We start from the raw sequence: 17,179 nt of genomic DNA, 5'->3' as shown, positions 1-17,179 counted from the left end.
GCTGCGTAACAAAAACAAGAGAATTAAAACATTTACCTTTTAACAACATTCTCTCCATTACAGAGAGTAATGGAATATTAGGAGTGATATTTAAGTTGAATTTAATTAAGTACAAATGTTACATACTTCCACCTTCCCAGAAATGATCACGTCATCCTAATTAAAGAAATGGATACTAAGTATGATTTAATTTTCATTCTGTGGAATATGTGTTTAGACAAATTTAGGCAAACAACAAAGATGGAGAAGTCTTCGCAGCAAACCTGTAAACATTTTGAAAATGCTTAAAGTTAACTCTATCGTCCTCCACCTGGTAGGGCACTTCAACAGGAGCTGCCAAAATTTAGCCCAATTAGTCAACTCCAAATAATTAAGGTTCCTTGGGGTCTATAACCTCAGGGGAGGTGACAGTTCTTGACAGTGGTCCAGAGTACAAGATTACTCAGATTCCTTCAATTGGCCCTGACCACTCTGGTGTTGGAACCATGGAAGTTCAACATCGTGGTCACCGACTCTGGGAGGCCAAAATTGTCTTTCCATCTCCAGTCCTTTCAAGCATTGCTGTCATCAAAGTTCATCGGCCAGCTTTCGGCTATGGCCTGGCGTACAGCATCCACGCGGTACGTGATCTGGAATTCCAGGATGTGCTTGAGAACCTCCTGGGCCAGCTCCTGGGGCGTGAAGCTCATGGCATTGATGTTGTAGGTCCTCATGGATGACTTCCAGGGTGGCCCGGAGGCAGTCATCAATGCACATCATTGGGAGCCTCATGCTGAAGTCCAGGTTGCACTCGAATTTGCCGTGCTTTGCAGCATCATAATGATCTAGACTGCATCCTCAGTTGTTCCTCCTCCAGGTTGGGAGTCAGCTGAAGTGATTCCAGGGTAAGTCATGCATCAGAAATCTAACCCATAGATAATAATATTGATAATATTCTCCCATGAGGTATTGATAATATTCTCCCATGAGCTGCACGTGGACCTTGCACACCCCACAGATGGTCCTGGGTCTCTGAATGCAGAGATCAGGAGTCAGATTCTGGGGAGAGGTAGGTCCAAAAGCCCCAGTGGTACTGGGCATAACAGTCACACATTGTGCTCTGCTGCAACGTCCAGAGTTTTTGGCCAGGGCTGGGTTTGAACCTGCCACCTCCAGCATACAGGGCCGGGGCTCTACCCCTTTGAGCCACAGGTGCCGCCCACAATCCAGTTATATTCACGGCTCTCACTAGGGACACGTTTGCTTCTCCAGCCACACTGAGCAAAGCACTATAATGAACCAGCAGGTGATGAGGTTGTTTACCACAGTCTCCCCAAGATTCTTATAATCCAAGATATCAGACTAAATAAATGGGCCGCTATGGAAGACATGATCAGGAGGCTTCCTTATGTCGGACAAAATCACAATGTCCTTCCCAAATCGTTTCCTCAAAAGGTTAGCAAACCCCACTCCCAGCTGGCCAAGACCTCCTATAATTAAGACTCGTGGATGATCTGTTTCAGAGGAAGAGGCAGAATGGAAGTTGGCGTCTGCTAGAATTTGCCAAGGGGAGGTGCCCAGAAACTGGACTGGCCAGACAGATGTTAAAAAGCCAAAGGCTGGGCGTGGTAGCATTGGGCCCACCACCTGCCTCGGCATCCTAACAACTGGCATTTTCTTTTCAAACACTCTTCCAACACAACCCACGCGATGCTGCCAACGTGGCAACCAAGCCCAGAGCTGCACTTGTGCCTAGTATTTTTTATATAAACAAGCCCAGATTTAATCTAATTGGCAGAGAACTGCCTTAGTTACATAATTGTAGTACTTTACACATTATCCAAACTTCCAAACTAAGTTCCTCATAGCCCAGATCAACATTGGGACTGATTTTACACTTTATGACCTTATTTAATCAAAGTTATCAAATATTAAAAGACAGCTATAAAAGATGTCATAAGTGTTTTGTATTATGAAAACAAAGAAGATAGTGCTGAATGTAACCTCGGTAATAATCTATCTTCAAGGACAAATGCTTACATTCAAGGTTTTAGCTATCGCCATCACCATTACAATCAAATTTTTTATGACTCAGAAAAACTACCAAATTTCCCCTCACACATGCTGGCAACTACAGGAACATACCCCTGGACAGTGATAAGCCGTGCTTGGTTCCCCGTATGTGGAAATGGTTCATAATATCTCACAAAAGTTACACTGTTTCTGTTTACAGGAAAAATAATTTTGTGTGTTTGAGACATCTGTGGACAGAGAATTTCCATTTTCAATGCCATGAATATTAAATGATACTATGAATTAATACTGAAAAAGGAATGGCCTGTTTTACTCCCATGGATGTACTTTAAGGATGATACTTAGAGAGGAATTTCCTTTAAAAAGAAGTCATCACTTGGTGGTCTGTTAGCTCTCCTAACTCCCAAATTACTTTCATCTCCAGCCTATACTTCAAGTGACTGGTAATTGAACTTCTAATCTGCCTTATGGTCTCTCCCTATATCTTCCTCCATCAGCACATCACATAGGTATTATTCTGAAACCCAAAAATTATGGACCAAAAAAATCAAAGGGTATATAGAAACAGAAAGGTATAAGAAACTAAAAATATCATCAAATGCAAGTTTCTTTTGGACACCCTTGACCTGTAAGGTGACTCTTACTTTGAAAATCTCCATTGAGTGAATTAAACCATTGCTGCTGGGGCCAGGAGGATTCGGAATCTGCTTTGAAAAGACCTGGGGTTAAGCTTCATTTCTATCATTCGATGTTTCTGCAAGAACTCAGCCAGTTTTAGAAGTAGTGGGCTATGGAGAGAAAATTGTGAAAGAGCCAATTAAATTAATGTAAAATGTACTGTGTCATATAAGTTTATGCATAAGAACTCAAAACTGTTAAAACCATTAAATGAGACTCAATGTAAAGCACCAGGTACACTGTAGGTGTATGAGAAATGTTGATTACCTCACCTCTTATTTGGTCCTTTCTTCTGTCAAAGCACTTTGTAAGCCATATAGGCCTACTCGGATTTCAGGTGTTACAGTTTGTATGGTTTGGTTTGGTTTTTACAAATAAAAAGGAAGCACAATGAACTTGGACTTTGAAGGCAAACAAGCCTGGGATCAAATCCTAGTTCTGCTGTTTACAAATGTGGACTTTGAATGTGCTTCCTCACTGCACTTCAGCTTCCTCCTCTGTACAACGGGGCAATACTTCATAGTAGTCTTTTCCAACCTTTTTCATTGTATACTTTGAAAATGAGAAATATTTTTACTCCAAAGGATGTTGCTACCCACAGTGAGATGTGATCAGACTAGGGAGCTCTGATCACCCAAATCAGGTTCCATTTGCTCCATGTATCACAAAAACTGAGGGCAACTGGCATATTGGCATCCTTTAACTGTTCAGGGCACACTCTTTGGGAAAGTCTGCTTTGTTTTTTGAGAAGGAATAAATATAAACCTACTTGATTCTTAGATGGCAAATAATTTCTTAGTTCTCTTTCCTTTTCCAGATCAAAGACAACCTGCTTAGCTGGTGCCTGTCCCCCTGACTGAACATACCTCTGCAGGGTGGTCTGGCTGTGCCAGGGCAGAGCTTCCCATACCAAGTAAGGCTTTACGGCAACTCTTCTTTGGAGAACAACTCACTGGCCCACCATGCCAAGACAACTGTGGCCTGCCTGCCTTGAAGCGTGATTCCACAAGACCAGGAAGGTTGCAAGCTGTTTCTTTTTATTTAATCCAGGTTTCTACTTGGAAAGGAAGATGTTTTCCAAGCTCACGGCTACTTGTTGCAGTCTAACAGTGTTGTGTCTCCTTAAATTTCTACCTTCCTTTGGTTGATGCAAAAGAAGTATCATTTAATGAGCTTCTAATACATGCCAGATGTTCAACCTGTTACTTTCAATCTTTACACCCACTCAGCAATATATTACTTCCCCCGCCTGTCTTTACACAGGTGATGAAGCTGAATCAGAGTAGCTTGTTCAAGATTAGAGGGCTAGGAATGGGCAGAAATAGTCAAACTCAGTCTTAACACTTTCTAGTATGCTAAATTATTTTGTGTTCAGTAGTAACAGAGCTTCTAAGAAATCTACTGAGCTTTCGTTTATTTAAACTAAATTTTTAGGAAATATAGACAGGGGTAGTAATGACTCTGCAGTTTAACATTAATGTTGGTACAAGTATATAATTAGTTTCTTATGAACAGGCCTAAGACACTTTGGAGGGGAGAGCAGGGCTGATTGAGTTAAGTGGTCACAAGGAAAAGAGAAACAGGATAAAGATGAGGCCCTAACTTCTATTGTAGGCTCCATCAGCACTTTAAAGATTTGGAATAGACTAGATGGCTATATGCATATGTATTTTTTATGCTTGTGATAACTGCAAATGAAATGACGTTAACCACTATAGATGTTCTTCTCAACTAAACATTTTCATGACCTTAGAAACTCTGGCAAATATTTAAGGGAAAGCACTTGTGTTAATTCTTAGAGTTCATCCTAACATATATACATCAAGGTTTCTTAACCTTGGTACTATTAAAATTTTGGAGTTAGACAATCCTTTCTTGTGAGGCTTTCTTGTGTGTTTGTAAGGCAAGTTATTTTCAGTTGAGTAAAATTATTTTTTCCTGAGATACCTATCACATTTAAGCCTACGTGCTAAAGTGCGTGCCAGGAAAATACCTTCAGGAAGGACAATTATGTTATTACCCTTTTTTACATTTAGGAACTGGTCTTACCTAAGCAAAATTGCTCAATGTTCAGTATAACTGCCTTTCTACAAAGATATAATCATGGTTATAGCATTTTTTTCACATCTCATCATCCATGAAAGAAAGCACTGTATGCAAAGGTCAATTATTTGGCGTTACCTAATCTAGAATGAAGTTCACATACTTTATGTGAAATAGGTGAATGATGTAGGAAGGAAAAGGTAGAGACTAGGATTAGTAATGTTTAAATTACTAATACCATGTGACTTAAAGAATGTATTCACATTCTGACACTTGGCTTACTTTAACAATAGTAATTATCCATGCCAGCCATTGTGTAATAGTATAAACCACATTTGACGAGCATGGTTTTCTTTTTGTTTTCAGTTTGTTTTTAAATACAAAGTCCCATAATTTGGAACAGTAATAGCTAATTTGAAATGAAAACAACTGGGTAACGGCTACCATCTCCAATTTCAGGATGAAGGAAATTGATTTTTAGTAAAGGATTAACCTAGGGTTCATTCCTTTCCATCTTCCTGGGTCACCTTCTGTATCAACTGCTCAAACCACATTCTACATTCCTTTCTTTCTTCAACCCTCACATACAGCCTAACTACCTGAGATCCTATTCCACTGAGATTTGCTTTAAACGAATTAGAGGTAAATAACTAAAGCATACCAAAAGTGGATAATACACATATGATGAGTCATTCCACCCTGTGCTTTCCCTTCGTGTTTGATTGGAAATGTCCATAATAAAATGTTGTGTTTTCTTTAGCCGTATTTCAGTCAGAAGAGTGAGTCCACTGGACACAGCTATCACCATCCCATCCCAACACATCATCTTGGCATCCTTAGCCTCTTGTAGGAAGACAATAATACTGTTCTTAAAAAAAAAAAGCTCATCACTTCCCACGTGCTCTAAATTCCATCAAGTTGTGCCTCCTGAAAGATGTTGCTGCTAAAGACATCTTTTCTCCCTTCCACATTGTTCCTTGTTGGCTCCTACCCAAGTCTGTTAGCATCCTCAAGTTTCTCCACCTTGAGAAAAGGTCTTCACTTGACTTCACAGGCCTTTTCTTTAGCTCTGCATGAAAATAAGCACATTTATATTTTTTAAATTTCATATGAACCAAAACTCAAGATTAAAAAGAGTTAAAAGAGGTTCTTTGCTTTTTTTGACTTAATGACAACAGTGCATGTGTTAGAAATATAGTACAAATAGATTTGCACTTTTTGGACTAGTATTAGTAATGATATCAGAGAATAGGCTGAAAGGAAAACCTGACCTTCTCTAGACTCTCACCTCTCAGACAAGGTGAAGAGGAAGGAATCCCTGATGATAAAAATAATTTTGATTAGATCGACTGATCAAGTTACCCTTCCATCTGGGGCAAAATCCCCGGGCGTCTGGTTACCGCTTTTCTATTATAAGGTGCGCCGGGACCTTTTTGAATATGATCAAATCAAATTCCAAGTGCAAATCAATTAGAGAGAGAAAATCTCTTCTACATCTTGCACACTTTACCCATGTACACTGAAGTTAAGTAACTGTTTCTACTGATTAAGAAACTAAAAAAGATACACTCTTAAGCACTTCACAGGCAGACCCGAGAGTTTTGAGGAAAGCGTATGTCAGAGGAGGAGGGCTGTAATGGAGGAGGTCCCAGGGCCCAGGAAGTCAGATCAAGGGAGGCCATGAGTCTCACTTTAAAATCACATTATAGTTCAGACCTCAACATAGCTACTAACTTGCATTACTGGATCTCAGTTGTCTTAGCTATAAAACGTTGCAACCGCCTGGTCTGTCCCACAAATTCCAGCTCACCGTGCCTGGCAGGTGTGCCACACAGAGTAACTTACTGAGACCCACCCAGGAGACAGACAATCGAAATCAAGGGGGCCTCAAGCCAAAAGGTGCAGTAAAGGTAGGGGCAGGGGGCCTCAAGTCTTCCTCAAAATTGCCTGAGCGCTACCCCTCTGCTTTACTCATTTGACCTCGCGAAGCTGCTGACTCAGGGTAAACTGGGAACGGCGTGGCCACTGGGAAATATTTTTTCCTCCTTGCGTGGAGGCCCGAAACCTGGCGGGTCTGAAGTGTGCTGCAATACCACCAGCAGAAGCCCATAGGTCGGGAGTAACACAGACTTCGTCCCGCAGCAACGTCGCCGGGATTGACCTCCAACACAGAGCCCGCACAAAGTGCTGAGTCACTAGGAGGCGGTGCCGCGCGCCGGGGGGCGGGCCCGGCGCAGTCACGTGGCGGGGGCTGGATCACAACAACGGCACGGCGTGCAGCGCCCGCGGCCCGCGCCGCTTCCTCCCGCGACAGAACCGCTCTCTGAGCATGCTCAGCTCGGCCTGGCGACCGCACGGCGTCCCCGGTGGCCGGACTCCGCTCCAGGTTTTCTCGGCCGCCCGGGAGGCGGAGCTTGCGGAGCGGGACAGCCACTGGGCGAGGGTGGGTTCCGGTCGGGCGAGGCTTGGGGTTTTTCCGCGAAAGAAATGAATTTGCCTAGAGAGGAGCTGACCGCAAAGTAGGAGCTGTTCTTTTCCCTTTAGTAATTGTCACAGCCCTGATGGAGCTGTCCGCCGAAAACCTACTTCCAGATGTCGAAACCCGGCTTTGGGTGCAAACCACGGAATGAAATGGAGACTTAGAAGGCAAAACGCTGTCTGACAGGGGAATGACAGTGGTTGAACATGACTTCCCTTGATCCGTTCTGGGGGTGTTTGTTTTCTTCTCGTAACTGAGACTGCTAAAAGCATGGAGGGGATCAGTGGTTTAAATTTGGCATAACGGCCTTGTGGTGCAACAATACCTGCACCTGGTATGGGATCGTCCAAAGCCCCTGGACCTTTGCTAGGTCGAAAATTCTGGGTTAAGGTGGGAGAGGCCACCTTATGTCACTGTGAACCACAATCCAGTGAAGAGGAAAATAGTATAGTGTTAAACTCTCACTACGTTTAGTATCGCCTAGGGCTTCGGCTAGACTGGAACTTTCTCCCCAACCGCCTGTGTCCTTGTTTCCTTACTCAAATGAGAGTGGCACTCTCCCTCTCTAAGACACAGGCTTCTTGGTATCGCTGTGAGGAAAGGCAGCAGGTGTAAGGGAAAATGTGCTTTGCAAAGTGTAAATCAAGGTCCACATCACCACTGTTTCAACAAAGTGGAATATTGAGCCATGTATCTAATCTTGAGTTTTCTAGTAGCCACTTTTAAAAAGCTACAGGTGAATTAATTTAAATCACATGCTACATATTTAACTCAATGTGAGAAATACTATGGTAGCAACTTGTAATCAATATAGAAATCTAAACGGGATATTTACATTCTCTTTTTACTACTGTGTTACAGGCATTGTCTGAATCTGTGTTACACGCATTGCACATCTCCTGGGCCACTGAATTTTCATTGGAAATACTTGATCTGTAATTAAATTTTATAAAATTAACGGTTGAAAAAGAGGATTCACTTTCCCAACTTGTTCCAAATTTAGTTAAAAGTTTTCCAGTAACCAAGTGGAATGTCATTTTAAAATTTATATTTAGATTGATTAAATAAAACTAGAAACTCAGTTTCCTGGTCGTGTTAGCCACATTTCAAATGCTCACCAACAATACAGGTGTATGGAAATGTGAGATGAAATTATGAGAATAACCAAATAATCCTTTGGTTGTCTTACCTGCATGTGAAACCCTATTTCTTGCAGTCCCCTCCTTTCCACAGAGAAGGTAACATTAAACACCTACTCCATACCAAGCACTTTTTTTAGAATTAAAAGAAAAGGTGCAAGTTATCTCAACCCCAGAGGAAGTGACTGACTAGCCTGACGGTATTTTTTAAATGATCCTATTTTTAATGTACAAAGGCAACTAAAATACAGAGAAGAATAACTGGGATTGAAAAGATGAACAGGAGTCTGTTAGGTAGAGAATTCCAAGCAAGAAAATAAAAAAATCAGAGTGCCAGGACCTGCTGAGGCCTGGGAGAGTTTGTAGGAGGGCACAAGGCAGGTGGGAGTCAGTAGCTCAAGTTGTTGACCAGGCTGTGGAAAAACTAGAATGAAATAAAATTGGCATATTTTCTTTCCTGCCTGCTGGGGATTGAAACATCATCTCCTGAGCTTGAATACAACTCCCCCAGGGCCCTCCATCCCCATCCCCTGTGTATGTACAGCAAGACCTTGGGTGTCCATGTCCCCATGTCCTGGGATGGGTCATTCAATACAAAGGCTGAAGAGAGAAGAGACTCCTATCATGTTCTCATTCAGAAATAAGTGCTTACCAAATGTGAACTCTGTAGTGCACACTTTTGTTTTTACTATATGCATGATCTACTTGCTGTCACTTTTCCCAACCTGTCAAATCATCATTGCTCTGTCAACACATATTTATGGAACAATTACCTGGAGCCAAGGTACCTCCTTCCGTCTCTTTCGCTTGAAGATAAGGCCAACTCTGAGTTTTCCTAGCGTCTTCTACTCCCGTAGTAAGCTCCAGTGAACATCATTTTGATCACTTAATGGATGAATCTCAAGTTCACATGGTGGAGATGTTGACAAAGTCCCTTTTGTTGCAATGAATGGTGCCTGTGCCATCCAGAGAACACGTCATCAAATGTTTAACTTAGAGAATAACAAGTAATACATCAGCAAATTGATTCTTCTTAATACCAGGTCAGTTTATTGACCATCAATTCTTATACACATCCTTACAACATCCTTAACAGATAGGATTAATGCAGATACAGAATGAATTTGCTCCAAGGCTCGCACTTAGCTGTGGAGCCTAGAGTCGAGTATGTGTTTCACTTGGCTCCCAAATTAGGATTTTTGTCAACACATTCTAATGATTTCATAAATGTGAGGACCTTTCCACCTAAAAAATATGGTGGGTTCTTCATTAATTCAAATACTCAATGTTCTTCCCCAACCTGGAGTTTATTTCTTTTGATTAGGGAAAACGGATTTCCACACTGCGTTCACTTAAAGCGAAGACCTCGCCAGCTTCCCGGGCGCGCACCCCACCTTGGACTCCGCCCTAACCACGCCCTAACCACACCTACCCCTTGGCCCGCCCGGGATCCCGCGATTCGGCCACGCCTCCTCCCCGGCGTCGCCTCCTTTCCTCCCCGCCCCTCACGCCCGCGGTCTATAAAGCCCGGAGCGACGAATCCAGTCCCAGGGCGGCGAGCGAAGGCTGGGACTGGGCATGCTCGGCGGCGGCGCAGGTTTTGGTCACAAGTAGGAAGAAACCAGTGCACTACACCGGCGAAGAGCAGCGGGAGCTGCTACTGGCCTGCGGCCGTGGGGTCCGTCGTCGCCGCCTCGGAGCAGGAGCAGGGCGGGAGCCAGGGCGGGAGAGGGGCGAGGCCTGAGAACCGCCCAGCCTGCCTCCCGTTTTCTGCCTCTTGTCCGCGCGGTGCGCCGGACCCCGGGTCTGTCACCTGGGCGTCAGGGACTCCTGCGCCGGGGAACCGTAGCAGACGGAACCCTCCGTCCTCCGGCCGCGGTCCGTGGGCGTCCCTCCTGGGGTGGAGCAGCCGCCGTCCTCTGCGGGCGGCTGAGTGTCCGGCTCGCGCCCGGACCGAGCGGCCGCCGTCAGCCCGGAGGAGGAAGAGGAGGACGAGGAGGAGGCGGCCATGGGGCTTCTGTCCCAGGGCTCGCCGCTGAGCTGGGAGGACACCAAGCGCCACGCCGACCACGTGCGGCGGCACGGGATCCTCCAGTTCCTGCATATCTACCACGCCGTCAAGGACCGACACAAGGACGTTCTCAAGTGGGGCGACGAGGTGAGCGCCCGCGGTCCTCGCCCCCGCCGGCCACCCGTGTCAGGCCACCCCGCGCCGCCTTTGTCTGGACCTGTGCCCCCAGCCCCTTTGCGGTGTTCAGTCCTCCGCTGCGTCGCAGGGGTCCCCGGGCGCCTCTTCGCCGGGGGTGCGGAGCGCCATTGAGATTATGCGGGCCCTGCCCTGAGCCTCTTGGCCAGATGTCTCTCTCTTATTCATTCATTCTTCTGGAGTTTCCCCTTCATTCACCAAACGTGGGTTGGGCGCTGGTAGCCCTACAGTGAGAACGAAAAAGTGACATTAGGTACTGCGAGCTTTTGATCCAAAGATCGGTAACTACTGCGAACGGTACCCGTCCGGTCTCAAAATTCGCTTTTGCTATTAATGTGGAAGAGACTAAGTTGTCTTAGTAGGCCTGTTGCTTTTAGAAATCAGGTCTTGAGAATGTCCGTTTCTGCACTGTTTCACGCAGGTGTCTTAAACCTCTCCAACTTTTCATTCGCCACCCTTCCGCTTTACAGCTATAAATTAGGGCTCGATTTTTCTATGGGGACCTTCCCTAATCCTGTTTAGTACTAAATGGGGATGCTTAAACTTTCAAAATTAGCATCTGTTTGTGCCTTTCCATTGCCTAGGTCCAGCATCTAAACTTTACAAATCAGTGTTTCAACGTGTGTTTTGCTTAGAGATGTTCTCTGGATTAAGAATAATTTGAACCATTTTTTATTGGAATGATCTGGAAAAGCAGCAGTGTTAAAACTGTTTAGCCTTTTCTGCCTTCCCTTCCTGTTCTTAAAAATCACGTGTATTTGCAGTAATTAAATTACGTCTTGAGAGGCCCATCTGTTTTAGCTTTTGCCTTAGATGGCTTGCCACCTGTGTAAATAGTTTATATAATGGTTAGTGTTATCACTTTTAGCCTAAGTGTTGAGCTGCTACATTAGTGCAGAATATCTCCTGGGGAAAAAGTCAGGTGTTTTTATTTCTAAGATTGGAAGATAATTCCACCTCCTACAGCTGAATTGCTGTTTAAAATTAGGAAAGTATGATGACTAGTAATTCTTATTTCTACCAAAGTGGTCTGTCACACTTTGAAAAGAAAAGGGACACAGAATGTGTTTGATAATTTTTCAGTTTTGGTCAGAAGTTCATTGTTCCTTTTCAGCACCTTACATTTTATATATTCGTTTGTGTATTCTGTGTCATTCAAAGGAAAATTGAAGCCAAAGGAGGGCAGGGATTATACTACTTGTTCATCTTTGCCTTTGTAGGGTTTAACCTTGTGCCTTATAGGGCCTGCATCATACTTGTGGCATGATGAGTGAACTGCCTTTTAAGCTTCCTGCTATAAGATAACTAGCCATTCTTCAGCAATTCAGAGGTAAAATTTTGTGCCTGTCTTGACATTTATCTAGGTCTACCAAAAAAAAAAAAAAAAAAAAACCAGTAATGTCTTTGGTAGGCGATGTCCCAGATAGAACTATATCAATAGGAGACTTGTGGCACAGTTGGAGCACAGACGCTTACTCTAGAAATACCCCTCAGGCCTGTTCATCTTTTGCCCATTTACTGTGTTGGTACAGGACCTTCCAGGAATCTGCACTGTGGCTTACACCTGTCGTAGGACACTGGGTGGCCGAGGCAGGTAGATCCCTTGAACTCAGGAGTTGGAGACCAGATTAGCAAGACCAAGATGACCGACCCCCCCCCCCTTACTAGAAATAGAAAAACTAGCTGGGTGGTGGTTCGAGCAGGTTTAGTACTAGCTACTCAGGAGGCTGAGTGAGGCAAAAGGATCTGTTGAGCCCAAGAGTTTGAGGTTGCTGTGAGCTGTGATGCTGTAGCACTCTACCCAGGGCAACAGAGTGAGGCTCTGTCTAAAAGAAAAAGTTTCTCCAGTTGGCAGGAGGAGCATTTGGAACTCCTATTTTTAAGTAACTTATAGTTGCAGAAATCAAAGTGAGAAGAGCTGAGTAGGAGGGCCTTGAAGTAGGTGTTTCCACTTTGACGGGCTTCCATGGAGGAAGGTTTGTAATAGGGTTGCCTGCCGCCTCTTCCCGCTGCAAAAGGAACAAGAAAGAGTGGCAGTAATTCTTACTTGTAGTGTGCATCTGTATGGGAGGACAATTGGGCTCAGTATTTTAGCCAGGTAATAACATTTCTTGGAAAGATGACACTGGGCAGATCTGTGGAGGATTAGAGTTGTATTAAGACTCTTAATAAGTTGACTGGATAGCACTGCTCTTCACGTTAAAATGTGTTGATGTTTGGTGAAAACTTTTTTTAGTGACTATTGGGACTGCATCTTCAAATTTCTTGTTGCAGACACTGTATCATAAATGAAATACAAAACTATGAATTTGTTTTTTTAAAGTTTGAGATGCTTTCTTTTTACCAGCATTCTGCTATTTTATGATCTGTCTTTTCTACTAGATTTTTTTCTTTCCTGTGTCTTCCTTTACACCCCCACCCCACCCCAGTAATGTATCAGTGTCCTGGGTGTGGGGAGCTTATTGCTTCAGAGAAACCATGAAGTAGGAAAGTTGTCTTAGATGATAAAAATGTATAATCTGGTGCTCATTTATTTTAAATTGTGCTTCAGTCGTGTCTCTGGGTAGAGTAGAATTTTTGAGAAGAATAACATTCCAGCATGTAAGTGTAGACAGTCCAGTTAGAATTAGGCAGCCTGACAAAAAGGGAAGAATGGTGTGAAGACTGCCCCGGTGGCTAGGAAAAAGCCCCACCCTAATTTTTCTTCTGAAATGGCACTTTAGCGAAACCTTGGTCTCCCCTCCGGTCTTTCACCCTTGACCTGTGGGATGCAGATACCAATTCTTCATTATGGTATCTCTGTTTCTTCTGGGCAGAGAAAAGGTGTGGTGTTCTCTGGAGAAGCCTCATTCATACCTAAGTATTTGATGCCTCTATTCTTTCAGAATTATGTCAAAGTAATTTAATCACCTTTTTGTAAGAGTATTATTTTTCAAACTGCAGGTCATGATCCTTTAGTGGGTTGAGAAATAAATTTAGAAGATTCCAACTAGGCCTTTAAGTGTATAATGCGGTGTTGTTAACTATGGGGCAATATTGTACAGATTTCTAGAATTCACTTGTCTTACATAATTGAGACTTTGTGCTTGTTGATTAGCAATTCCTCATTTTCCTCCCCCACAAGCCCCTGGCGACCACCATTCCACTCTCGATTCTATGGGTTTGGTTATTTTAGATACTTCATATAATGGGATCAAGCAGTAGTTGTCTTATGACTGGTTGATTTCACTTAATGCAGTGTCTTCGGGGTTCATTCAAATTGTTGCATATTGTAGGGTTTCCCTTTTTTTTTTTTTTTTTAAAAAAGCCGAGTAATATTTCATTGCTTGTATATGCCACATCTTCTTTATTTCATCCACGAACATTTAGATTGTCGCCACATCTTGGCTGTTGTGTATAGTGCCACAGTGAACCTTGAAGTGCTAAGGTTATTTGTTAAGCAGGCTTTAAAAAAAATGAAATGCAATATATGAAGAATATTATATAAAACTTTAGAGTTAACTTATTTGAAGATATGCGTGAACATCAGGGGTATGTGTGTCAGGTTGCATGTAAATTGTTAACTATTTACAATTAAAGGACTTTGAAGGCCCCAGTCTCATAGAAGCCTTCCTTGATGAGGTGAGCCTTATGAAAAAGAACAATAGATTACCCTTAATTTTGCACTTAGTAGGAATTTATTGCATATACTTAATAGGAGTCTAAAGACTGGTCAGAAGCCTAGATGATCAGACAAGCTTGTTTACATGCAGAACCTTGGGAAATAACTCAAACAAGCTGGCAGATAAGGTGGGGTGTGGCCCCTGGAGATGGATGGCCCTGCTGGATAGAAAACTGTGTTTTGGATGTGATATGTTGGACTGTATTAGCATAATATCAAAATACTACTTTTCATGGTTTGGTGTTGCACTTACCAGGCCATGGATTTGAGAAAAGGGAAAAAAAAAATCTTTAAAATTGGTCACAGGTATGGTTGGAAGGAGAGCCCACAACTTGAGAAATGTGCCTTGACAATGTCCTACTAACTAGGACAGTATTTATCTCCTCACATCAGGAAAGAACCCTGGATTGGGGGTTCAATTTGTGTGCTAGTCCTAGAACTTCCAAACTGCCTGTGTGACCTTGAGCCTTGGTTTCCTCATTTAGCAAATGAGAGGATCAGACACTCTTTGCCTTCCAGTTTGAATAAGATTTTTAATAATGTACATATTTCAAATTAGCGTCTGTTACTCTTTGAAATACACATGGGTGTAAATGTTTAATTGCTCAGTAAAGAGAGAACTGCCACCAATCACTGAGGTGACAAGAATTTATTTTTCCTATTTTTATTCTAGAGTTTTGTGCGCATTTTCCTTTTCTTTATTTTTTTATTGTTGGGGATTCATTGGGGGTACAAGAAATAAGGTTACACTGATTGCATTTGTTAGGTAAAGTCCCTCTTATGTCTTGCCCCCAAAAGGTGTGTCGCACACTGAGACCCCAACCCCCCGACCACCCTTTCCTCTCTCTGCTCTTCCTTTTTGCTTTTCTTTTTAAACTAATTTTATTGAATTATAATTTGCATAGAGTAATATGTGCCCATTTTTGTACACTCTGAACTTTCAACAAGTATATATACTGGTGGCCAGGTATCTGCCACCAGTCAAAATATAAAATAATACAAAAATTAAACACAGGTATAACACTGATGCTCACTTCGGTGTTGTAAGTGCACTGAATAGGTATATCCAGTTTGTAGACATCTTTGTGTAGTTCTGGATAAGTAGAGGTTTGGGTGTACTTTAAAAGCATGAAGGGAGCAGGATAGAAGAAAAGGTTTTATTGCTGCTGGATACCTAGCTCTTGTACAAGAATCTTCTAGGGCCTACCATGACCCCACAGTATCGCTGTTGAATTCCTTCATGCGAAGACCTCACTGTTTAATGGTATTAGCAGATATATTTGTGATTGGTATTCTGTACGTAGACCCATTTTGAAGCATAAACCTAAATAATGTTCAATAAGACCCTGTATCTTAAGAAAAGATGTCACACTATTGAGCCCCTGACATCAGAATTTGTTTCTAAACATTTGTACATACTCAAGGCATGTGTGTATATTGTTCAAGATAGAAAACTGTATATATAGGGCATTACTGATGTTGGGTAACGTGGGATGGGCCGTATCTTAATGAGCTTGCTAGTTAGTATTCTTCTGCATTCCTAGCAGAGCCAAGTTATGGGTTTGTATTTTTTTAACATTTTAGCAACTTTAATTTTGCCGATTATACCTCAGTGATTGCACATATCTAAAATGTACAATTTTTTGATGTTTGTACACCTATAAAACCACTGCCACAGTCAAGATGACAAACATAGCCATCATTCCACAAATGGCCTGTGCCCCTTTGTGCTTTCTCTACATACCACCAGGCATTTTATCTGCTGTCGTCTCTGTGGCTGGTTTGCACTGCTCAGTGATCATATATGTAGATATTTTTGTTTGTTTGGTCTGGCTTTTTTAACTTTGTGTAAATATCTTGAGATTCACCCACACAGTTGCATGTCAGTAACTTATTCATTTTAATCCTTGAGTAATACTTCATTCTCTGTATATGGCACAATTTGTTTATCCATTCACCTTGAGTTATATCTAGTTTTTGTCCATTCACTTTGAGTTATATCTAGTCTTTCACTATGATAAAAATTTAATGTACGAGTCTTTAGATGGACTTATGCTTTTATTTGTCTTGATTATTACCTAAGAGTAGTGTGTTTTAATTTTAAGGAAACTACCAAACTTTCCCAAAGTGGTCGTACCATTTTCCTTTCTCCTGAGCAGGATATGCCAGTTCCATTTCAGTCACATCTTGCTAACACTTGGTATGTAGAGTCTCTTTAATTTTAACCAATTTAATAATAGACGCATGGTGTTTTTGATTGCATTTCCCTAAAGACCTGTGATATAGAGTATCTAATGTCTTATGTGTCGTCTATATGTAATTTGTTGTGACATGTGTTAAAAATCATTTGTGTTCAAAGTATTGAATTTTGAGAGTTCTGTGTATTCTGGATGTAAGTTTTATCAGATACAGGCTTTGCAAATATTTCCTCCCAGTTTTTCATTCTCTTAACAGTATCTTGCCTTTTTGTTGTTGTTCCCTGGAGACAGGGTCTCACTTTGTTGCCCAGGCTAGAGTGCAGTGCTGTCATCATAGCTCACTGCAACCTCAAACTCCTGGGCTGAAGCAGTCCTCCCACCTCAGTCTCCTGAGCTGCTGGGACTATAGGCACACACTCCTTACACTCAGCTCATTTTTCTGTGTTTGGTTTTTTTTTTTTTTAATAGAGATGGGGTCTTGCTCTTGCCCCTGCTGGTCTCAAACTCCTGATCTTCCCACTTGGGCCTCCCAAGATTAACAGTTTCTTTTGAAAAACAGAAGTTCTTAATTTTTAGGAAGTCCATTTGTTTTATGGATCGCGAGTGTTATGTAGTATCTAAGAAATCTTTGCCTAATCCAAGGTCACAAAGATCTTGTTTTCTCATAGAAGTTTTACAGTGTTAAGTTTTACATTTAGGTCTATGGTCTGTTTTGATATATTCCTACATATTCTTGTATATGATACAAGGTATCTATTAAAG

At 42.3% G+C, this 17,179-nt stretch overlaps 1 protein-coding gene and 1 pseudogene across 1 annotated transcript in view; one reads left to right on the top strand and one right to left on the bottom strand.

Annotated features, from left to right (window-relative positions):
• Window positions 1–239: 239 nt before the first annotated feature.
• Window positions 240–1,638, bottom strand: LOC100950297 (annotated as a pseudogene).
• Window positions 1,639–9,958: 8,320 nt separating this feature from the next.
• The window catches only part of GCLC (glutamate-cysteine ligase catalytic subunit), a 43,379-nt gene continuing 36,158 nt past the window's right edge, over window positions 9,959–17,179 (top strand). The window contains exon 1 of the mRNA XM_003789650.3: window positions 9,959–10,510. Within this exon, the coding sequence (XP_003789698.1) occupies window positions 10,361–10,510 (150 nt within the window). The 5' untranslated portion in view covers window positions 9,959–10,360. The remainder of the gene's footprint in view (window positions 10,511–17,179) is intronic.

Source organism: Otolemur garnettii, unplaced genomic scaffold (genome assembly GCF_000181295.1).
Source record: "Otolemur garnettii isolate 467f Iridium unplaced genomic scaffold, OtoGar3 scaffold00035, whole genome shotgun sequence".
NCBI lineage: Eukaryota > Metazoa > Chordata > Mammalia > Primates > Galagidae > Otolemur > Otolemur garnettii.
Note: the sequence above shows the minus strand (reverse complement) of the source record. Positions and strands in the feature narration are given on the sequence as shown.